Source organism: Pinus tabuliformis, chromosome 5_2 (assembly GCF_031772625.1).
Source record: "Pinus tabuliformis cultivar Carrire ecotype Pingquan chromosome 5_2, CPIR1, whole genome shotgun sequence".
Lineage (NCBI taxonomy): Eukaryota > Viridiplantae > Streptophyta > Pinopsida > Pinales > Pinaceae > Pinus > Pinus tabuliformis.
In genome coordinates, this window is record NC_142306.1 from 920,348,856 (window position 1) to 920,373,692 (window position 24,837).

The following is a 24,837-nucleotide window of genomic DNA, read 5'->3' on the forward strand; positions in this document are numbered from 1 at the left end:
AAGCAAACCGATCTCATAAACACAAAAGCCATGGTTTGTACGGGATCGTTGGGCCAAGTTTGGCCGTGATCGTGAAAAGGCGAAATTTTTTGTTTAGGGCTGAAGAAATCAGCACTGAGTTTGAATTTCTTTTTGCAGTCGAACAAGCTCAGAGCAGTGGTAATTTAAAGAGATAAAAAAAGAGCATGATCATTGTTGCGTAGGCAAGGACAAATTTATTTTATTAAAAAAGAAAAAAGAGTAGGTGAGTGGGTAGTGGGTGGCTGACAAGCTTGACAGGCCACCTACCCACTAGGGTAAGGGCTGCGACAAAGTGACAAGCTCGGGGAGCCAACGGAAAATTAGGAAAGCCAACAGGAAGTGAAATAGGTCCACGGCGTAGAGAAGGTCAACTGTAAATGAATCACAGCAAGCACCAACAATCTAAGTGGAAGCAGCCGAAACAAAGTCAGGGTGGCAAGAAGATGGCTTGTGAGTCGATGAAGCTCAACACGACCACAGGAAGCAACAAAATTTAAAAAATTTAAAGGAGAGATTGTGGCTGACAAGCCAGCCACCGACCGAGTAGGCAATCAGGACCGATAGCGCCAAGAAACAACACATAGATCCAACAAAATGCAACAAAGTAGATCGAAGGGCTACTTATAGCCTTCATGTGATGTGAATGGGTGTCTCTCTGGGCAAGCCAACATGATTTCTTGGAGGGCCGACTTGGTCACTTGTGGAGGCAAAAATACAATTTTCAAACTTTCATTTTCCCACTCTTGATAAGGTCATGAAAAACATGCTTTATAAAAATATTCTTGTGAATACAAAAAAAAAAAAAAAAAATATATATATATATATATATATATAGATATATATATATATATATATAGATATATATATATATATTTTTCTTGAAAGCATGAAGAACATGCTTCAAATAATTTTCTTTTATCACAAAATATATTATTGCAAGTACAAATAAACATTACGAAGACCGACCATAGCTACAAAATTCAACAGCTAGGAGGGAGTGTTGAAGCTAGAGGTAGCTTTAGAAGGTCTTCCGCATATGTAATGTTCTCTATTAATTAATTGTCCAAGGAAGGATGAAGTAGCCTGTCCAACCCCATAGGCTATAGTCAATGATAAAGGAGGAAACCTATTATTTAATGTTGTGGGGCAACATTGGGTAAATTCAGGGTAATTGGGGCAAATCTTGTGGAAAAAGCCAAAATTGGGGCTAAGTGGAGGGAAACTTGTAGCCCCTCACATTAAAATAAGGACAAGAGACCCCATAAGGAATCTATAAATAAGAGAGGAGAAATCATTTTATCATCATTGTGGATCTGATATTTCCGTTTAGTGAGTTGATGCTCTAAGAGTTTTAAGACCCCTTTTTCCCTTGTTGGTTTTGGTGGTGTTTATACCATCTAGCCAATCCCCTCTCTTCTTGACTCTATTACAGCATGATATCTTGAGACATCTCTGATATGGTTTTGGCAAGAAAAAAGTGGATTTCCTGGTCAACTAAGTCTTGGTTTGAGGCAGTGAAGGCTATCTCTATGGATATCCTGAGGCTTACTTGGTCACCAAAGTTTTGGTTCAAGATAAGGTTTTCTCTGTGGATCATTGGCACCGAGGCCTGATGTGGCCATTTTAGGATAGAAAGACTCTTATTCAAATCAAGAGGAATGAGAGCTTATGTCTCAAGGTTTTGACCTAAAGAAAACTAGGGCACCAAAACTCTCATTGTAAATCATCAATGCCCTCTCTGTTATAATAGTCATTGGAATAAATGTTACATGTCATGCAGTGTACCTCACAAAGGATTATTAAAGGGTAGATTTGGCAGCGGGCTCTCTTGGGCTCCCTCCTGAGGTAACAAGCACCTTGATCTAGTTCTCCTGTAGCAGAAGGGCCAAATTATAGATAATTTGGCAGCTAGAATCTATCTAAAGATTTCAGATCACATCTACAGCAGTTGGGGACTCTCATCACAATAGTTTACACAATAGTAGACAGCGAAGTGGTTCAAGAGCTCCTTGATAAGAATAAGCAGAAAAGGAGTTGGATTGCGCAACAAAAGAAGATTGAGGCAGATAGTCGGTCCACCAAATAATCCAAAGGCTTCATAATCAATTGTCCTGTCAAAACAAGAGTCATGAGTAGGACAGCAGAGTACTCTTGGGAGCTATTACAACATCCCTGAAGTATTGTAAGGATCATAGTCATTTATACGGCAGTAAGGGTGGACCAGTACAATATTAATTGGTTAAGAAATATTAAACTACAATGCACTTGTGGATTGGTTTTATTGTATAAGCTATTGGTAGAGTGAAATACCTGTGTGCACTCAATATTGTCACTGTTATATGCAACAAGGTCTACCGGTATAGGAGTGGTTGTAAATTGAAATGGAGGTAAACAATTGATGTATTGTGCAAACTAAAGCTTAACTACATTGTTCTGTACTCTATATCACCTTTGTTGGATTTAAAGGGAATATTATAGAATTTATCTTGTAATCTTGTAATCCTAAGGGCATAAATTCCCTAGGGACATTACAGCATAGGCTTGGTATCTTGGCATGTAGGAGACAATTTATTGCCTCTTTAGGTAATTTTGTGTTCTTTACTAAGTCTAACTTAGGAAAACTGCAATAATTAAAGTCAATTAATTATTGTGGACTATTAAGTCATTTTCTAAGGATAAGCAATAAAATTATTAAAGTGACCTAGAATAATCTCAACCACTGATCTCCTAGATCTTCTACAAGGGAAATTAGAATTAGGGACTTGGGGTTAATGAAGATTAAAAATGAAAGTCTAGGGAGAGTTGAAGCCACAGACAAAGAAAGAGCGATTTTCTCAACAAGGAAAGAGCGAATTCTTTGGAGCGAGAGGCTTAGTTCGACTGAGGAGAAGGAAGGAGAATACACGGATAAATTTAGGAGTGTTGCAAGAGACTGAATTGTTGAAGTGAGAATGAGGCGTAGTTGTTGGAGAGGCCGATTTGCCAGTGCCAATTTGTGAGCAAGCAGAGGTTGAGCGAGGGCAAGGCACAAGAGCTGATTTACTAGTGAGAGGTGGGCCAATTTTCTCCAAGCCAAATTTCTTCAGTGGCTAGTTTTCAGTTGGCCAAATTTCCTTGGGCCAAATTATTTCAGTGGAGCCGAGTTGCAGGTTCCAGTTACTATTTTTTCTTTGTAAATTCTCTGTGGGTCGAAACCCTGATTTTCTAGATTAATTAATGAAAGAGGATTGTTGTGGTTGTTTATCTATTGTAATGTATGATTGATCTCTCTGATTTTATTTCCACTGCATATAATTTTTTGGATTTTAAAATACCAGTGATTTTATTTTTCAACAATTTAGAATTTATTTGGTTAATAAAATAAATTGTTGGGGATAAATAATTGTTGCGAGAAAATGAATCTGGGCTGGTATTTGGAGATTTGACATATAATACAAGCTATATTTCTTTTCATGCATGGATTTATTTCTCCTATCAGGAAGAGATAGGGCAATTCTATCTCTATCCCTCCCTAGTATTTGACATCCATTGTGTGAGATTGTTTCAGGTTTACAGGTATTTGAAAATTCTGGGATTCTCAACCGATCCCGAGAAGAGTACATGACCTGAAATTGGAGCCAATTGTTACAACCAAAATCCTCTGCAGCGTACTATACAGTTTTTTGCTGGAGACAACACCTTTACAAGCCTATATGTGTACAATTTATTTCCCTGTAAAGACCATGTGGGATGAAGTGTACAAGTGTTGGCTATGAGGTATCCTAAATCCCCCATGTGTACAACAAGATGAGCTTAATTTCTTACATGTAGAAACAATAGTACACAGCATTCAAGATATATCATATAACATTAGTGTTGCATGGCAGAAAAGCATACCAGAAAATCTTTAACGCCAAACCACAACTGTAGAAAGTGTAATCCATCTCTCCATTGGTCAATGTCACCTGAAGTAATGTTGCCTTCAGATTTAAAACAATGAACTGCTTACAAACATCATTTGGTGAGGAGATATACAAGAAATTAAATAAATGTGATTCCATTAGTGTAAGTGCTCTGTTTTATGCGTAACTCATACTAACATGACATCATAGTCCAGGTTAGCAGGATACCTTTGCTGTTATCAACTTGAAAAAAATACTCTAGGCAGTATGGTTTTGTCTCATAGGTAAAGTCAGCCTTAATATGACGCAGATTCCTTGAGCCTTGTACTATCTCTGCTTGTACCTAATTATAGAACAAGGACCCTTGTTAGTAAAAGCAATCTATGTGAATAAAGAATCCCCAAACAGGAGTGAGAGAAGCACAGTCATATTTGCACTCTCAAAACGTAGTAGCCCTCTAATAGCCTCCTACAGGTCATACATATTACAACCAAAACAAGCTAAAAATGCCAGGAGCACGTCATTTTGAAATTTGGCAACTATTTATATAGTAAATATGTACTTGAAATTAGTCTTTGAAGCTTTTTTTCCCAAAAACCAACCTAGAACAGCCTAAAGATAAATCAGGCCCTAACAAAATTTCTCATACCACTCCAGCATACAGATTCCATCAATAACATAGATAGTATAATCTTCTAGAAAAACTAAATAATCCTTCAAAACATATTTGGCCCATATATAAATTCTCATAATGGAACTCAGATAGCAATCCCACCAACTAAAACTGGATAAGATGTGGTCATTAATTACAAATCCATCACGATAGAATGAAGAAACCATCTGTCAAAGGGATTGACAAGTGGCTCGGGCTTGCTACTGAAATTAGACTCTCAAAATCTACAGAGCCACATTATGCTTAAAAGATCAACCTATGGAATTATAATCTCAACACACACATGGAGTTCAAACAAACAGGCTCATAACAAATACTGCCTCCAGCTCAAGAGGCTATAGTGATAAAATTATTCTTCATATGTTTCTTTTGTTCAACTGTGGTTCACGGGAACTGAGTAGCCGCTACTTCCACATGTAATAATCCGGGCAGATCCACCCAAAGGAATCTACCCGCTGACTTATCAGTTCAGGCCTAACCCCAAGGGCGTTGAGGAGATTTGACCCCATGACCTCCCAATTGGCAAGATACTTAGCAATGGGAACTCGACCAACTGAGCTATCCCTTGAAGCTAAAATTATTCTTCATATGTTACAGTTGAAAAAAAGAGGATTATTCATATATTATATGATGTTGGAACTATACCGAAGTATAACATTTACAAGTCCAAATAGCATATTATACCAAAGTGAATGTTCATCCACCAAGTGGGTAATCTTAAAGTAGGATATGTTATATGATGATGAGAGACTCAGACAAGGGCTGTCACCTGTCAGTTTCACACCAATAGGATTGCCTGAACATACATAAGTGGCATTCTTCAATAGACTTAACTTAGCATACATTTAGTATTGATACCACAAATATCATTCTGCAATGTGAACCCATTAGCTTTGAATGTTACAGCAATACACACCAAAAAGTTGAATGTTACATATTTTCCTGTTGTTCCACTTTTAGATTCCAATGATGGCCTATCTTTTGTTATAAATAGTTGTGACCACCAGTAGAGGCATCGACATCCTTTGCAATAGCAAGAAGATATTATTGATGCAACTACAAAAGAACTTCACGCCCCTGCCAAATTATGTTGAAGCTCAGACAAAACCAGTAAGCACAGTCCGAAATAGAACAAAAGAAACTAGAAATTAGTACAAAATAGTGTAGAAAAACAGTGTATTTTAACTTTCAGTTGATCACAGCTGCAAAAGGGACCACTCTGACCTACCAGAAGAGCCACAAGTCAACTCTAACCCAGGAAACCAAACTTGAATGAATGATACGCCAGCTTTATCTAAGATAAGGGGGTCATAAAGGAATCACATTCACCTATAGACAAGCTGAGCGCCTAGCTTTTTTATAAAAGCAAAATCACACACTTCTTTGCGATGGAATGAATACAGTAAAGGAGTATGAGTCTAACCATACCAAACTAGAGTATGAGTCTAACAGAGAATACAAAGACCAATGATAAAGTTTCTTAGACAATAGGTCCCAAAAAACTCACAAGAATATAAAAGATGCAAAAAGTAATCGAAAATTTTATCTCCCAAAAATTAATGACTGTTTGAATCTGATGTTCTTCAAGTAATCTTTGCAAACACTTTATTTTATTCAAGGAGACATCTGTTGAGGACATTATACATGATGATAAATAATTCAATGAATGATATGTCTGGAAATCAACAGTTTAAGATAGAGAACAAATTCTCAATTATAATCAAGTTCTAAAAAATACACCATACCAGATTTTTTTTCAAGCCATCGTCATGCCACTTACGACAAATCTTCTCTATATTTGAAATTAATCTGTAACCATCATTAAAATCAAATTAGAATTTCTTGTCAGAAGGAATTACAACTATACTTGGTAGAAGCCCTTCATCAGCATAGAATATGAGTATAACCAGGATAGTAAAACATATTACAAAAATAACTTAGAAATTTATTACATTAAAAATCTCATACCTTTCCCATGCAGATGCAGTAGTGAAATCATTAAAACCTTCTACCTGCAATGACAAACAACCGAAGGCATGTTGTTATGCACAAAGTGTAAGTAACAAACACAACATAAAAAGCTCCAGATAACAACCTAAACCAGAATAAAGCCAAAATATTTTAAAAATAAGTGGCGGGAATATTTTTCTATCATCCCCCCTACACACAAATAATGGTGTCCTTTTGAAGGTTTTGGACTTGATACGTCATAGTCAATCCAGTACTATCGTTTCAAATGTGAAGAGGAAGGAAGGAGGAAGATCAGTTGAAGTACACAAAGAAGTTGGGGGAGACTTCTTTAAGTCTGTTTTTCTGTTTCAGACTAGTGAAAAACTCCTTGTCCAATGAAATAAGGATAGGGTTTTCAACATAGGAAAGAATGAAGGGTCTCTAGCATACTCTCCTTCCTTAAGCCCTAGTCTCTGACACAACCTTTCCATAACAAGGGGATCCCCACAACTTATAATCCAGTCCAGACTTTAGGAAAGCAGGTTGTGGATTTGGCAAAGGAGTAGAGGCACATAACAGGTTGTCAGTTCAAGCATTAAAGACTCAGCAAGCACCTGAGTATGAAGCCCTTAGCCTATTGGTTGCACATATCACATCCTCGGTGATGCAGTTAAGAAAGGATGGAAGAACAAAAGTTACAGAGGCATGGAGCAGCTCAGAGTAAGTAAACCAGTGTGCTAACAGCATGGAAACTGTTACCCACCAAAATGGGTAACTCCTCGGAGAAAATTTTCTCCTTTCTGATCAGCCAGCCAACCAGCAGCCCAATGATGATACACAGATAGCTCTCCAACCATGCTCCGGTCAATTCTCTCTCCCATCTAGCATGCTTCTTGAAGGAAGGTGGGTCATCTATCAAAAATGTACACTAACCATTCTCCTTCCTGATCAGCCAGCCAACCAGCAGTCCAATGATGATACATAGATAGCTCTCCAACCATGCTCCGGTCAATTCTCTCTCCCATCTAGCATGCTTCTTGAAGGAAGGTGGGTCATCTATCAAAAAGGTACACTAACCATTTCTGTAATCATGTGCTTTCATTTAATTTTAAGGGCTGCCTAATGTGGATCACTGGTTGAGTTGGATGATTGACCACTCTTGACTGTATCCTTGTTCCCATAATTCACCTGGGAGGCTATCCCTTGCCCCTAGTCCAGTGTGACTCCTAACATCTTTGCTCTCCATTGTTTAGGAGGGGCATGAATAGGAGGCACTCATTGATATAGTGCCCGACATAACCCATACTTGTCACTTTCCATCTGTCCTTGATATCCACTTGCATTCTTTGGGTTGATTGTCATTTATCAACAGTACTGGCACCCTTTATCCACATATCTAAGTCAAGGCCCAGAAATTTTACCCTAAGGGTTGACATACCTAAAAGAAAGATAAAAGCATATATAGCCACAAATAAAAGAAAATGGAAAAACGCAAAAGATGGCTTAGACTAAATAATAACTTAATAAGAACATGGGCAAAAGCCTAGCCTGAGCTCTACCTACGTCATTAGCAACCACCCAATTCCTAAGCATATCATGCTCTCTCAAAATCAAAGGAACTCATAAATGTTCCAACTCCGATGAGCAATAAACCACTACGTCTTTAAGGGGTATTGAACAAGTGTTAAGCAAGTTGGTCACCCAAGTTATGCAAGAAACAAAATAAATACCACTGAAGTAAAAGGTGCACCAAAGGGGTGGTAAAAGTAAGCCAACAAAAAGGGTAACTCAGGCGTCCATGATTGCTCCCTCTTATCATTATTACACTCAAGATGTTGGACCTCTATGAATTGGCACCAAGGCGATCACATCTTCCTTAAAGTCTTTCCTATCCCATGAACACACCTCACATACACCTATGGACTGATGGGCCTACCTAGGAATCATCATTCCCCTTGGGGATGGAAGCACCTAATAGGGCTAATTGTATAATCATCCTTCACACAAAAGTGGTAACTTGCATACAAATCATCAGCTAGAAATATATTTGAAGGCAAGGCTTGTGGGAAACATTTTTGTGCCCTTAACATTGAATATGATCAACTATGAAGCATGATACATTAAAGGTTTCTTTACCTAATGATGTTGATCTCACTTGATCTTGAGGGTATGTTTTAGGTGGTTTATCATAAATCCATTGATATCCCTTGGGGGATGGCTTGGCCACTTCTGCAACACCATGAAGGAGATGTCTAGACCATCATCATAACACTCAGGACCATTGCAAGGTCAACATTGGCCCTCTAAAGCTAAGCGTTGAGACTTGACAAGCCTCCACATAGACTTATGGCCCCTTCCAAACCACCAAATGCTGAAACATTGATCCAAGAAGTCAAATCACTAGCAAGATTGATAATGTACCACACAGGACCCAAGGCTAGCAAACCTCTTTTTGATGCCAACAATATGCCCTAGGGTTTCCATGTCACCTATGCAAGTCCTTGGAAGGTAACACAAGGCTTATTGATGATGGAGTCTTTGATGAGGGGATGTAGCTTGCAGATGCACCTATTCACTTTGAGGACGCATCTTGGAGTGAGGAGCATTTTTTGGACCCGCTTGTCACTTTACTTGATGGAGATACTCATTTATTGAGGAAAACATCATGTTGGAGAACCTTTTTCTCCCACATGTGTGGAGAAGATATGGCTCTCCAAAACTGGAAATCACTAGGAAATTCCTCCGAAATTTCTCTATTGTTGCTCCCTCTAACTGTTGCTTCGATTCGAGCTCTTCTTCCTGCTAAATCACTGCATTGGATAGCTCAATCTGCCCAAGGAACTTGCTCTCACTCTTACTTGATGTGCTCAAGTGTGTCCATCTCCATCCCCATCGATTTGCTCTTATAATCTCTCATTGGACCACTAATGGCCATGATTAGATCCTCATCAACGGCTAAGATCATCTCAAACTCAATTCATGTGAGTTTTTAGAGTTTTCTCACCTTTCCTTAATTAATTAATATTAATTAACCAATTTTTCTAAGTTAGGCTTAGGAAAAATTTAAATGATGGTTTATTAATTTAATTAAGGCGTTTCACAAGCTTATCTCGTGAAACCTCTGGGTTTTGAAGATTGCGTGATCCTTAGTCTCTTAGATACAAACTGAGACTAGAGCACTTGTCTGATGCTACAAACTAACACTTTCTCTTAGCGAGAAAGGTGTTCTCTCCCATAACATCTTCCCTCGCGCTACTAATGTCTGACCCTTGTAACATCATGTCACTATCCATCAAGCCACTACGCATACTCTGATGCATCTGCTAGCCCTATAGCTAAATCATCCTGCATCTGTGTTGTTGTTGACACTGCACTGCTGCCAACTCTGCCTGCGCTGCAAATGATCTATGGATCCACTGGGTCTCTATACTGGCTCTGTAACTTTCCCTTGAGTCTCCGACTGCAACTAGTATCTGCACTGTCTACTGAGTAATTGTTTGCACTCAGTTGTCTCTGCACCCCTCTAGTAATTGACTGCTACTAGTCTCTACAACTATCTCTCAAGATCTGACTAGGCCAACTAACACTAATCCTCCTACTATTGAAAATTGTGGGCTCTCATAGCTAAGGTAATGATCCATAAGGAAACACTTGTCTAATGTTGTCCTCCTTGGACCCTACCAAATCCTGCAACTCAGAAGCCTCGCGCTCCTCCTCCATCTGGAGGTATAGCTGCTACTAATGCAAACTCCTCCATCTGGAGGTATAGCTACTACTAATGAAAACTCCTCCATCTTGGAGGTTAACTCATCTAGGTTTGCCAAAGTTGCGGTCTATTGCTCCCCCTTTTCGTCCTTCTTCTTGGAACATTGGATGTTGTAATGACCAAACTCACCACACCTGAAGCATTTGATCTTCGGCAGATCTTTCTTCTTCTTCTCTCCTCCCTTTGAGCCTTTGTCCCAGGCTAGGACCTTTCTTCGCTTTTCTTTTGCTAGCAAGGGCTACATTCTCCTCCTCCTCCTCAACCTTTGGCCCTTTGCTACTGTTATTAGTAGTACCCTGGACAAGACAGAGCCTAAGCTCCTCTTGTGTGAAGTCACTCCATAGGCATTCCCAATCAGGCATTTTGTCTCGTCCAGTAATTCCCTAAACAAATGTGGCCCACTTTTTGGTAAACCCATTTAGTGTTATTCGCACAAGTTCACTTTCCTCTGGTTTCTCCCATACAGCTACTAGCTCGTCTCGGACATCTCAAATCCTGGTGAGATATGGAGTTATACCCTCACCCTTCATCATTTTTGTGGTCCTTGACTCCTCCTTGAGAACCATTTTCATGTTCTCTAATGGATCCTGGTATAACTTCATGACAACATCCCACATCTCCTTTGTTGTATTGTTCTCTGCAATATGCGAGACAATATGATCTCGAACTCCATTGAGGACCATCCTCTTTGCTTTGGCCATATCCTTCCTGTACTTGTGAAGGTGGGGATAGGATTTGTCGATACAGTTATGATTGTTGTCACGAACTCCTTCAGGCCATGCCCATCCAAAAGGAATAGCATCCTAGCCTTCCAGACACCAAAGTTTGAGGCTCCATCAAGTCTATCCTGATCTCTGAGACCTGTTGTGGCCATCCCTATGAAACTCAAAAACTAGGAAATAAACAGGAATCTCCTCCCTTTCCTGCTCGACCTCTTTCTTGGCTACTCGCACTCCCTTCTAGAATGCACAAATTTGCTACTGTTTGCCTCTGAATGTCCTTCTCCGGTCTTCACACTACCTGCTACCTCAACTAGTCAACTCACTCAACCTTCCAGAAGTCCTCCGGAATCTGACACATGATCTATTGCTCCTAAAGCTCACAATGGTTGAGTGGCAAAACTGCTACAACTTACTGCAACTGGAAATCACGAATATCCTCTTGGAAACTAGATTTGGAAACCCTCTAAGAAATTTTGGAAATTCCTCTTTCTCTGTGTGCTTTTTCTCTTCCACCCAGTATTATATGTTGCTGCAAAACTAGTTGCAAACCAACTGCACCCAGATCTGCTCAACGAGTTGACTGATCTATTCACTGGAATCCTTTATCCGGCAAATCCACAACTTGCAAATTTCTACTTGTGAGGTTGATCAAATTTTCCTACACTTGCAACTAGAAAATCAAACCCTCCTGCCTCTGCAATTCACACTTCCTGGTGGCCTGCGCAGATTTGAGAAATTCGTGCTCCCTCAAAACCTGCACAATTTCTCCTTCTCGCTACCAAACCTCTGATCTAATCTTCAATGCTCTAATACCATGTGAAAATTCCTTGAAATTGCAGCAACTGGAAATTTATTGTTCTAACTGATTAATTATGCAGTTTATTTGTTATGGCAAACAACAAATAAATCACATTGCAATTATTCAAAATAAAATTACACTGCGAAAAATAAACAGGAAACTGAGAAATAAATGCACACACACAATAAAAGTGACACCAATATTTTTGGATAATAGTCTCCGGAAAAACCTCGAAGGGAGAACTGGTGCAACATATAAGGGTTTGTTTTATTATGCAGTGACAAAAATATGAGCACAATATCTGGATGCCAATCTAGCTATCCTCTAGCAAATTTCCTAGCAACAGTGATTTGGAGAAAATTTCTCCCTTCTACAAAATCACTGAGCCTCCCTCTAGCCTACTCGCACTGCCAAATTAGCTATTTGCACCAATGTGGAAAAAGTCGAAGTCGGGATTAATTCGGCAAGGGTCCAAAAGTTGAAAAACTCGTCAACGTCGGGAGTTTTTTGAAAAAGTCGGCAAAATTAAAAAAACACAAAAAAAAATTATTTTTTTTTAACATTTAGAGTATCCACAACATCAAATAAATGCATTTTCACATAAACATGTAAAGAAAGCTAATATATAATATGTATATGAAGTCTAATGCTACATCACATATCAAAATAGTGAATCAACTCCTAAATTTTGAGTCCTATCTGAGCCTCAACTCTCAAGAGTCAAAATATCAACAAAAAATATAATAAATGTATATCATGAGTCATCTAAAAGTCATCAAGTAATCAGTCACTGAGATCCTCTTCCCCTTTTAATTTTTGTTTCCGCTAATTGTATTAAGAAATAAGTCATGCATTTATTCAGTAGATTGTAAGCTGCTTATTTTCCGAGAAAACATTAGATGTTAGATTACTAACCTAGCCTTGGCATCTATTATTCAAAAACTCTTGGAGGTAAAATCCACTTCTGATACATAACCTTTCCCCACATTTACAGGGAATTCACCACTAAATAAGATTCCCTTTCAAAACGTGCTCTCATTGCAGGAAGGATCTTTGCTGTCACAAGATTTCACAGGTACTTTGTTCCTGTCTGAAAAATGGGTTATTTTTTGAGGCACTGGTTTTGTTTTTTTTGGACAGGTTGTTGCTATTTGATCTTCATGACCTCCTCTTTGTTGTTTCTTCTGGAAGCATTCAACAACTGTAACAATGTTTTTGATGGTGTGGGGTTCTTTCTACGGAAAACTGTTGTATGCCTGTCCTTTTGGTACTTTTGTAATCTTTTGAAGGGGCAGTGGCTGTTAGAGTCTGGATCACTGAAAGCCTGGATGCTTAGCCAATGTATACTTTGCTTTCTAACTAGAAATATGAAGTATAAAGATTTGTTTTTCCTTGGAAAACAAAAACATATCTTAACCTCAAAACTAACAGACTACAAATGAGATTGCTATGCTCGCAAGAAGTATGACAAACAATACAATGCAATAACTTGAAAATGCATGGATGGAAGCTTCAATTTACAATTTTTTCACCTTTGCGGCCTCTTTATCCGCGGCCTAGGAAGGGAGGCAGACTTTTTGGGTCGACTCCCGATTAAATCAGGAGTATAAGGAAAAAATCGCGATTTTTTCCTTTGTGAAAAAGTCACCAAAAAGTCGGGGGATTAAATCGTTTAGTTCAAAAAATCGCGTTTTTAGGATTAAATCGGGATCTTTTGCAGACTTTTTCCACATTGGTTCGCACTCCTGGCCTGCGTAGTTCAAACAACCTCTTGGAACTGCTCCAAACCGCAGATGAATGATAAGCATGAAAGTATGTCTATTATTAACAAATGATATACATTTATAGTACATTCACATGACCTTTGGTTTCGTATTCCAAGGTCTCTTGGACTTCCTTAGACTATTCAGCTTCCACACCAACCCTTCGAGAATTAGGTGTCCAACATTCCCCCCCCCCCAATCCGAAGGGGTATGTATGAGTCCAAGAAGAGAGCTGTAATACAAAATGTGCAAAAATGCATGGCAGCACTAGGCTGAATGTGCTCTCTAAAATGTTGGTATAAAGGGCGGTGGTTTAAGGATGACCACCAACACTGGAACGCTTAGTGCAGTTCCCGGAACTCTTCCAAGTCTGGCATGAAGCTCAGGTCTTCTGCTAGAGGAAGTGCTCCTGATGTTTTGAAGAGGGAAACCTTCAAGTGTGAAAGGGAGGTCTCACCCCGCATAAAAGGGAGAACCTCACCCTGAAAAGGGAGGTCTCAACCTGTGGTGGTTTAAGGATGACCAACAACTCTGGAATGCTTAATGCAATTCCTGGAACTCTTCCAAAACTGGCAAGAAGATGAAGTCTTATGCTAGAGGAAGTGTCCCCAATTCTTTGAAGAGGCATCACCAACTGAAGGCATGCTCAGGGGCATCTTTATCTCTGGCTACAGCTATGAATCTGGTATGGCAAGTTATAGCTCAGGCTAACTTGATGTGGCTTTGAAGCTTGTAGATGACCATCACTTACCCCCCTGTCAGATACAAGGTGAGATGATGGAAAAAACTCAACTGCAAAACTGTTTAATACTCTTGAACAAGTTCGGACATATGACTGAAATATCTTCTTGGCTGTTAAAGCCCATTGCCAAGAAGAGATCCATCCAAGATGAATCTTTGTTCTTGCACTAGGCTTGTTTCTGAAGCATCTGTCTGAAAAATGGGTGGTTTTATGACAATGCTCACATGGATGAAGATCAAAACAGTGATCTTTCATATGGCCAACTCTGTCACAGTGTTGGCATTTATCTATTGTGGCTGTTGTGGAAGAGGACCAGAATCTGAAATAGTTGAAGATGAACTGTCATGAGGAGCAGGTGAAGATGAACCATCCTGAAGAAATCCAGCACTTTGAAATTGGATTGGCTTGGAGTAGTCTGGAATATGAAAGGACACGTCCTTGTCATATCCAAGACCAATTTTGTGCTTGTTGTGGACAAACTCTTCCCAAGGTCTAATGACCAACTTGGGAAGTGCAAACTGAATTTCTGCATCTGCATGTGACTTTGTTGCTTCATTGGGTACCAAATCTGAATCAACTTCAACATTATTGATTTGTTGCCTATGGGAGTCTATTTCAATGTTCTGAACAGAGACAATTTGAGAATAATGACTATACTTTTCTAACTCCTCTTGTTGTAGTTGTGATTCAAGCTACAAAAATTCATTCATGTGTATGTTGCAGGCATGTTTGAATATATGTGAGAGTATCTTTGCTGACTTTAAGTGTGCTTTCAGCGGTAGACACAATTAGAGTTCTCAATAACTCTAATAAAGTGGTAATTTTGAATGTTGAACAGGATCTATCGCTTTTGATTCAACCCTTATTCTTCCATCAAAAGATGCATGCCTTGCAGCATTAGGTGTCCCATTTCTGACAAGACCCTCGTTAATGGACCGCTGAAAAGCCCTATTTACAAATTCATTACTTTGTCTACGGGGCATCCTCTTCCTCTCGGGGGTCAACTTCCTCTGAGGGGTCGCCTTCCCCTGTAAATTTGAAGCTGAATCCCCCGTTCTCTGCACAATATTTGTTGCGGGCTTAAGCGTATGATTAACGGTATGGCCATTGGACTTCTCTCTGGATGAGAAAGAATCCCTCTGCATGGAAACAGATAAGCTGCGCGTTGAAGGCCAAAGGCATTCCGAACCGCGTCCTCGAGTGTGTTTGCCAGCATCCAACGACCCATTAGCTACTTTTGAATCTGCCACCGGGGTAGGTGATGGAAATGGGCGTCTCCTATCTGCAGACTGTGCTCATTTAAGAGTGAGGGCATCTGGTGTTGGGAGAATTAGACCAACAGTGGGAGATGGGTACCGTCTGGCAGAAGTTGTCGGAGGCCCAGAAGAAGATGTAGTGGTCTCGTTAAAATTGGCAACTAGGGCCAAACTCCATGTGGGTCATCTTATTTATGGCAGCTAATATTTTTCTTGGATCCCTCTCATCGAGAGGTGTTGGATTGATCTAAAGATCATCCGATTCCGATAAGTATTCATGGAGTTATGAATTTATTTGCGTTATAAGACAATTCGTCAAGGTCGGCCAGCAACCAAATAAACCCCACATGTGCTCAACATTTTAGTATAAATAGAGGTGGCCTTCAAGTCATTTCAACAAACTTGGGATCTCTTCCTCTCTCTACTTGTCTTTGGGTTTTAGTAGGAGGAGAGATCCTAAGGAATAACGTTGCCCTGATCCAGAGGGCAGAAAGTCGAAACTGCCGGAAAAGCCGGAACTGCTAAAAAAGCCGGAAAAGTCGGAACTGCCAGAACTGCCGGAGCCGGAACTGCCGAAAAAGCCGGAACTACCAGAAAAGCCGGAAATGCCGGAAACAACCAGAACTGTCGAGAATGCTAGAACAACCAAAACTGTCGGGAACAACTGGAACAGTCAGAACTGCCGGGAACAACCAAAACTGCCAGAATTGTCGGGAACTGCCGAAACAGTCAGAGCATCTATCTTTGAAGGAGAGCAGCATGCAAGTGATATCTAACTAACATTGGAACAGTTGTATGGTACTTAGCAGCATATACACCAAGCATGCAATGTTACAGCTAGCATACAAAGGACAACTAGCATGCAACAACAAGCATGCTAAGGACAACAAGCAAGCAAGGTGCAGCCAACACATAGGTCAGGATGGCAACATGCTGCAGCAATGGCACATAATGCAGTACAGTGATGGGTACAGTCATGATCAATGAAGCGTGATGAGATGCAGCATAGTGATGATGGATGCAACATGGTGCAGCGCAGTGAGGTGCAGCATGATGACGAAATACACCACAACGATAGGTGAAGGAGTAACCTTGGAGAATTAGTTGAAGCAGCATGTCTTCAACTGATCTCATGTATCATCTTCTTAGAGATGATCTATGCTCTTATCTAGATAAGTCAAAGCGTTGACTTCTATTGTAAATGTACTCTCTCTCTCTCTCTCTCTCTCTCTCTCTCTCTCTCTCTCTTGAACTATTGAAGAACATATAAGAAGAATTGATCAAGGGTTTCCCCACATTGGGATTTGTCCCTAGCTAGCGCCACATCTTGTGTCCTCTTGTCTTGGCTTGTCTTCTGCAATTTATGTTTATGTTCTATCTACAATTTACTTTAATGCTAATGTGATTGCTAATCTAGAAAAGATATGGAGCTAACTGTGAAAATTGAAATAAATTGCTCTAAGCATAGACCATACCTAAAATTAACAGGGCTCCTCAGACTTGAAAACGGCGTAGCTCTCGAATTCCTGGGCTGATTGATTCTCAAACCCTTCGTTGTCCCGGAAATCATTCTTATAATTCTTGCGCACTAATGAAGACAAAGAGGCAGAAGAAGTAACCTTCTCTTAAAACCATGATAACCGTTCTTTTCTGTATTGAGAACTCGAATTAGGGATCACATTGACAGGCTATCAAATGATGAAAAGCTCGAATTGGGGATCTTCTTACTAGTATCACTTGATGATGAGCCCCCACATTTCCTGATTCGAATCTTGCGAGCCTGCTAAGCACCTGTTTCCTTCACTTTTCCTACAGTTCTCACGGCCGACTCGCCCACAGAAAGCGCCTGCTGTTTCACGTGGGAGATATAATTCTCACCTCTATTTTCGCTCAAACCCTCATAAGAATGGTCAGTATTTTCATTAAATCTTGATTTTGAGTCCCTGGGATTGCTCTTATTACAAGACACAGGCTCGACTTCCTCCTCACCCCCGCTAAACAGATTGTAGGTCTGAACTTCAGGGATTTCCACCCGTGTCTTACTAGATTTGAACCACACTGCATTGGCGATCGGCTTCTTGGCGAGACTCGAAGCCGAAACCCCATGGCCATCATTGAAAGGGTTTGTGTAATTTTTCTCTGCGATGTCTTAATCATCTTGGCATGACTCGAACCCGAAATCCCATGGCCATCGTCGTTGAAAGGGTTCGAGTATTTTTTCGTTCATGAGGCTGAAGTCTGAGGTTACTTGGCCTCTTTGTCGTCTGAATCGAAGGGATTTTGAGAGCCGACATCATTTCTTCTTGCTATTGGTTTAATCTATCAGAAATCTCTAATCTTAACTAAATTTGGATGTGACTTCCCTGCTCTGACGCTTGCGAGGAATATCATTGCTTTTCTGAGAGAGTGCCAAGGAAACTTTTGTAGCTTCACAACATTCGCTACCCCTAGATGAGGTGGCTTACCATCAGTTTCACTGTCCTACTTAGAACCTTCAGGGCATCCACCTAACAATGAGGACTCCATGTCACATCCAGTCATCTATGGAAGCCCACACTGTGATCAAAATGCACTGCAATAAAGTCGATGAACATATCCTCATAATAAAAAACATTAATGAGTTTCAAATCTTGAATGAAGTTGCCAATCCAGCGCAATCGCTCTAGTTTCTACCACTTCAACTCCCACAAAATTTACAAACTAAACTCCTGCGACCATAAACATATTTTGAAATAATTGTTGTAGTACTATCCGTTTCTAAAATTCTTGCACGAATTTCAGGGTTGATTGTGCATGTCATTACTTAGATTGTAGTGGGTGGAGAAACACTTGTTTGAATTCGCTGATTTTGGCAGACTTGACTGGTATTTTCTGCACATAGAGTAACGCCATTTTTACAATGTGGTTTTCCTTTAACAAATCGATATTCTTAGTCGATGATGCCACTAATAGGGTTTGAGGTACATGATATTTCCTGGTTAAATGGGCGTGGGCACCAGAAAGGTGTTGATAGGCGCTTGGATTTAGGGAATCAATGAGATAAATGGTCCCGCAGAGAACTCAACGAGATTCATGCTGAGAGGTCAGTTCGACAGGCGCATGACAAGGGAAATGGATGAACAGATACCTTGTGAGAGGGCACAAAAATGAAATAGGAATGCACACAATAATAATGGCAGTTCTGACAAGCAGGAAGGAAAAACTGACATACGAAGAGAGAGGCCACAAAACTAGTGGCTCAAATTGGAGCAGGGCCAGATTGGAGCAGGACCAGCAATCGCCCGCTCTGATACCATGTTAGACACATTCATGGCAGAAACAGCAGATGAATGATAAGCATGAGAGTATGTCTATTATTAACAAATGATATACATTTATAGTACATTCACATGACCTTTGGTTTCATATTCCAAGGTCTCTTGGACTTCCTTAAACTATTCAACTTCCACACCAACCCTTAGAGGATTAGGTGTCCAACAGTCTAGCCTTCTCCTGCCACTGAAAATTTTGCTTTGCCTTCCAAAATGACTTTTCGGCCTCTAGCAACTAATCCAACCTCACTTCCCGACAACTCGCTCTACTAATCTAGCTAACTCACACCATCTAGATAGCTTCTCTGCAGAATATTTCGACCTCCTCTCTATTGACTCTCCATAATTGGAAATCACTAAAAAATTCCTCCGAAATTTCTCTGCTGCTGCTCCCTCTCACTGTTGCTTTGGGTCAAGCTCTTCTTCCTGTTGAATCACTGCACTGAATAGCTCGATCTGCCCAAGGAACTTGCTCTCCCTCTTACTCAATGTGCTCAAGTGTCTCTATCCCCATCCCCATCAATCCTCTCTTATAATCTCTCGTTGGATCACCAATGGCCATGATTAGATCCTCATCAACGGCTAAGATCATCTCAAACTAAATCTGTGTGAGATTGTAGAGTTTTCTCACATTTCCTTAGTTACTATTAATTAACCATTTTTCCTAAGTTAGACTTAGAAAAAATTTAAATGATGGTTAATTAATTTAATTAAGGCGTTTTGCAAGCTTATCTTGCAAAACCTTTTTGGGCTTTGAAGATCTCGTGTTCCTTAGTCTCTTAGACACAAACCGAGACTAGAACACCTGTTTGATGCTACAAAAACTAGCACATCTAGTGAAGCAACCCACAAATCAAGAAGAGAGCAGTCTCTTCAGCACGTAAATTGATGAGCTTCAGTGCAAATTTTGAGGCACACACAGGCCCGAATTTCAAGGAGAATAAATTGGGCCTGAGGCACAAGATTTGAGGCGAGGTAAGTGTTGAACAGTAGCACGAATTTCGAGATCTAACAGAGCTAATTCTGTGGCCCAAAATTCGAGGGACAAAGATCAGATTCTAGCATGATTTTAGAGGGCATTAATTGTTGTTCTATGACCTGAAAATTGAGAAAGAAATTCTAGGCAGCGATGTGAAATTCAAGGAGCTGAGAGTCTGATAGTGGCACAAATTTCCAAAACAATGGCTCGAATTTCTAGGAGGTTGGCCCGATTTTCAAGGGAGATATAAGTAAACTTGATGTGTATTTAATGTTGTAATAAATTCTCTGAGAAAAGCAAAATAAAATCCCTCTTCCAACTGGTTGATTTTCCAGGGTCGTGTTGACCAAAAATGAGTGTCCAAAATTTATGTGCATGCTTGTGAATTTCTTATTAGCTGAAAGTGAAAGTGAAAAGTAGAGGTAGTCTCAAGTGTTTCTATTGAAATTTTATATTCATGTTTAAATCAACATTAACCATGGGATGTGAGCATTAAACATGATGCGTAAAACAAATTGAAACTGGGTTGGGCTACAAGACACAAAATTTTCAATGTCAAACTTGGGAAAACTGCCTAGAAAGAGCTTAAGTCAACCCGCAGTCAAACTCCAGAGACGAGCCGAATTCGGCCTCCTGCTCCTGCCAAGAAAAATCAGTCTGCTGCCTAGAAAACTTGATCAACTCAAGAAATTTGGTAAAAGTTGCTTTACAAGAACTTGGTAGTAGTTGGTCAAAGAGAGTCAAACTTCATAATACTTCTCTCCTTCACACATGTGAACAGAACCTCAGAAGATATGATCTGAATTGCCCTTCAAGTGAGGAAGTTGATTGGCTATATATAGTGGTTTGATGAACCCGAATAGGTGTGTCTTTTGGGGCTGGCTGACTTAAACTTCTTGTAGGGCTGACTTGACTTTTAGAGACAACTTCAATTCAAATTTTCTTCTTTTATATTTATTTTATGCGTCGACTTGGAGTAGTTGGCAATACCAACCACATCTACCACAAAATTCAACACCTTTCCCCTTTTTTGACTTCATGGAGATTTAATTTTTAAATTTTGTCCTCCTCTCCCCTCTTTATTGGCCAGAATATTTGCTTCTAACCCTTCATTATATCTAGTCCTCTAGTGAGGCTGTCATTTCTTCATCTCGGTAATTGATCTTCAATAAGCTCAAAATGTAGAGCTTCAATTGTCTCATTTGGGGAGAATTTCATACAAGCATATGTATAGTGCATAACTATTTCAAATTGAACCACATAATCATATATACCAACTAAATAGTGAGGAATATGAATCTTATTTCAAGTGGCTACTATTATGGTAGTATACCAATTTTGAAGAGGTTGATTATTCGTGCTTATTAATCTTATGTCTTGAAAATTGTTAGAGAAAAAAATCTTGCTGAGGGAAATGAACTCCTTGACAACATTGTATTCTTTTTGGCACACAATGCTCTCCAAAAAATCATAGAAAGTAATAGCAATTCCTGACTAAATGGAAATCCTTATTGTCCTCTTGTACTTCCAAATAATCAATTATACAATCATTCTGGGAAAACAGGGCACAATTCATTTTAATCCCTTATGCATAGCATTCACCAATTACATGCTAATAACCATGTGCCAAATTGGACCTCTCGAAGCTTTATTAGGTGGATAATTGTGCATCTACTCCCTTTGTGTATTTCATACCTATTACAAATGTTTTCAAATGTAACATTCTTCCCAACCATGATCTTACAATGTTCTGAAGTATTCTGGTGCCCATTTTCATCATCAGTGTGTTTCCTCGCATTTGTCAATGATATAAATTAATGACAGATGATCAAACAATGTCTCCCATATTCAACATCAAATCATTTATTCATATGATGTAGATGCATACATTTAGTGGATTTGGATTGAGGACCTTGGGTTGTAATAGCATATCCTTCCTATGTTGTTACCTAAGTTGCACATACATTACTATCTATCTCGTGACATTGGTACTTTTGGAGAATCTTTTTGTACTACACGTGACTCCAATTGTTCTCATGATGTTTACCAAGATATAGATCTACTTTGTATTTTCCCATGGCTATGAAGCCATTCTGACATGGATCCACCATGTATTCTTTTGTGGGCATGGTTTTGCATTTGATATATATACTCCATGGGCTCACAATGTACTTGATTGGCGGCCATGCTTGTTTCTACCTAGGCATCAGTATTACCACCTCAAAGAGAGTAATATGATATTTTAGTTTTGTTTGTAGGTATTACCACCTCAAAGAGTGTAAAATGATACTTTGGTTTTGCTTGTAGGCATAGGTATTACCACCTCAAAGAGGGTAATATGATACTATGATTTTGTTTCAGAACCTGTGTTTGTTGTACTCCACCTGCTTTGGTTTATAAATTTCTTGTTCATTTTATAATGTAATTCAGCAATCAACTTCCCATCAGCCCTCCTACATTAAGGATCATCTATTATAGCATTATTTGATCACCACTAACCACAAATGCCTTGTTGGCCAAGATATTATCCATTGCTTGTCTTTGTTCCACATGAAACATAGTGTAAAGTGATTTTTAACCTTATAGCCATGTTTGTCCTTTACGAAACATGAAGATATCCACAATTATCCTTGAAGTAAGGCACAGGTGTCTTCCAAAGGATGCAAAAAAAAAAAAAATGCCCATTAATTATGTGCTCCTAAGTGAGGTTTACTGGATTCATACACCTGTACAACCCTAATTCTTGTTGCCAGCCAACTTAACCACCTTCGGATAGTATATATTGGGTTAAAATGTTGGAGAAGGGCACTGACCATTCTCCCTTATGCTGAAGCATTGTCTTGAGAATTTAGCCCCGGATTGTTATGACCATTCCCTTCTGTAGAAACCTTTATTTTCCTAGAATTGACTCTTCTGTCTAGAATTGGGATTTCAAACCTTGTTGATTTTCCCATACATGAAGTTTGAAGCAAAGTTGAACTGTATAAGTGGTCCAGCCCAGACTCCGGTGAGGAAAGTGCTGGCAACAAATCACTTTACTACAATAAAGTAACTAGACTCGACTAGGAGAATGACTCATCAAAGCCAAAGAGTATGAGCTAACTTACACTAGGGAAACACTACAGAGTTTGTCAGCAAATTGTTAAAAATAATAAATTTTGGGGGAAAGGTATATTTTTCAATAATATGGGAGTCCATGGGATTGTGGTCTAGTGGTTGAGATTCGAGAAGAGACATTGTCATAATAATGACCCAAGTTCAAACCCCGGTGAGCACAGAGCTCTGATCATGTGAGTGAGTTGGCTGAGTTTGACAACCCCTACGTTAAGTGGGATGTTACAGCCCTGATCATGTGTATGAGTTGGTTCAGTTTGACAACCTCCACGTTAACATCGGTGAGCACAGAGCCCTGATCATGTGTATGTGTCGGCTGAGATTGATAACCCCCACGTTAAGGTGGGCTTTTACACCAAAACAACTTTACCGTGTCTGATATAGTTCAATTTTTCATTAATTAAATTCAAAGTCGTTTCAACGTACGTACATGATAGCGCGTTCTACAAAAGGCCGTGGATTCGGGATTATGGACAGGTGTGTTGGTTGTCAGCTGTGAAATCGTGTAAAAAATCAAAATGAGTTATTTATTTCGTGTCTGCATACACAGATGATTCAGTCTGCCTGCAAGACTCGCGAAGAGTCTAATAACACTGGATTGGAAATAGTGAACGCTAAAAAGAAACCAAATCGTCAGTGCCACACAGGGCAATGATAGCCACAGACAATCACCCAAAATCGACGTATGCAAAACGCGTGCAACAAAACCATCCAAAAAAGGCAAGCGGATCCTTTTGGGGACAGATGGGTGCGGGGGAGGTGATTTAGAGAGTTTACTCTGAGTCACCGGGACCGTTAGTAGTGAATCCGTCAGGAGATAAAGTGTGATAATCGAAAATTCATAAGCACACCGTATAATTCTGACAAAACATGGTGAGAAGAGAGCGCCTGAAAATGGTGTTAGAATAAAATTATGCATTTCATAAAATCAGTATACTGGACGGATGACCCAATATCAATGTGAATTATTTGTCGAAGTCATAGATTCACATTTTTCAAATTTATGTTATTCAGATCTGCAACATTTAGGGCTTTTGACGACAAATTCAGTCAAATTGAATGATATGTGGCCGAAATATGGGAAATTGAAAGGGGAAAAAATGCCGTACCTGGTCTGCTGCCGCTTCTTCTCTAACTGAAGAAGAAGCCATCGAATATTCAGAGGTTCGTGTCGAAAAATACTACTGCTCCATATCACCGCTGTGAATACGGAAAGAACGCCAACTGGAATTTGGATTGGACCCTGTCAGATCCTTGCGTTGTATATATGTGTTTTCAATTCTCGAGCCTTTACCCCATTCGATTCCTTTGAAAATCACGATGTCAAAGTGTTTATAAAGCGTCCAAAGATCTTAATTCGTGACCGATCATCAAATATGTAGTGAGCTGTTTATCTTCGTAATCAACTTCCTTACGAACAAGTCATTGATTTGTTAATCACAAAATTAAATCCATCTATTTTGTAGACATACACATCTATTTGGTTTATGGTGATACTTTGTCTTAAAAAACTTTTGCTAGGGTATGATGATTTATTATTTATGGTTGAAGTGATTATATGTGGTTTTCGTTAAGTGATCAATTTTTAGTATATCTAGCTTATAAGTTATTGGATATATTTATAGTGTTATAGTATCTTAGGTCTTCCCATATTACTCCAAAGAGTTATTGATTTACAATGGTAAAAAAACGAAGTGATTGCTCTTTGTAGGTTTTCTCTATTGTGTATATCTATATATAACTAAGTTGAATAACAAAAAAGTAGATAAAGTTGTTAAGAAAGAAGTAAATGAAGAAAGTTGTTATAGAACAAAACCATTAACACAAGTAGACAAAATATGTCAAAAAAATAATCTATAG

The 24,837-nt window shown here is 39.3% G+C and overlaps 1 protein-coding gene and 1 pseudogene across 7 annotated transcripts in view; both read right to left on the reverse strand.

Moving 5' to 3' along the window:
• LOC149162279 (uncharacterized) overlaps positions 1-24,293 on the reverse strand; it is a 342,764-nt gene extending 318,471 nt beyond the window's left edge. For 3 of the 7 annotated variants that reach the window (XM_089437188.1, XM_089437190.1, XM_089437185.1), the window contains exons 1-5: positions 24,087-24,293; positions 6,544-6,587; positions 6,321-6,384; positions 4,131-4,245; positions 3,898-4,001 (exon numbers count right to left, since the gene is read on the reverse strand). In XM_089437188.1, the coding sequence (XP_089293314.1) occupies positions 3,898-4,001; positions 4,131-4,245; positions 6,321-6,384; positions 6,544-6,587; positions 24,087-24,128 (369 nt within the window). In that variant the 5' untranslated portion in view covers positions 24,129-24,293. The remainder of the gene's footprint in view (positions 1-3,897; positions 4,002-4,130; positions 4,246-6,320; positions 6,385-6,543; positions 6,588-24,086) is intronic. The other 4 variants (XM_089437186.1, XM_089437184.1, XM_089437189.1 and 1 more) reach the window with 3 other exon arrangements.
• On the reverse strand, positions 17,055-18,465 carry LOC149162280 (uncharacterized; annotated as a pseudogene).
• Positions 24,294-24,837: the final 544 nt, after the last annotated feature.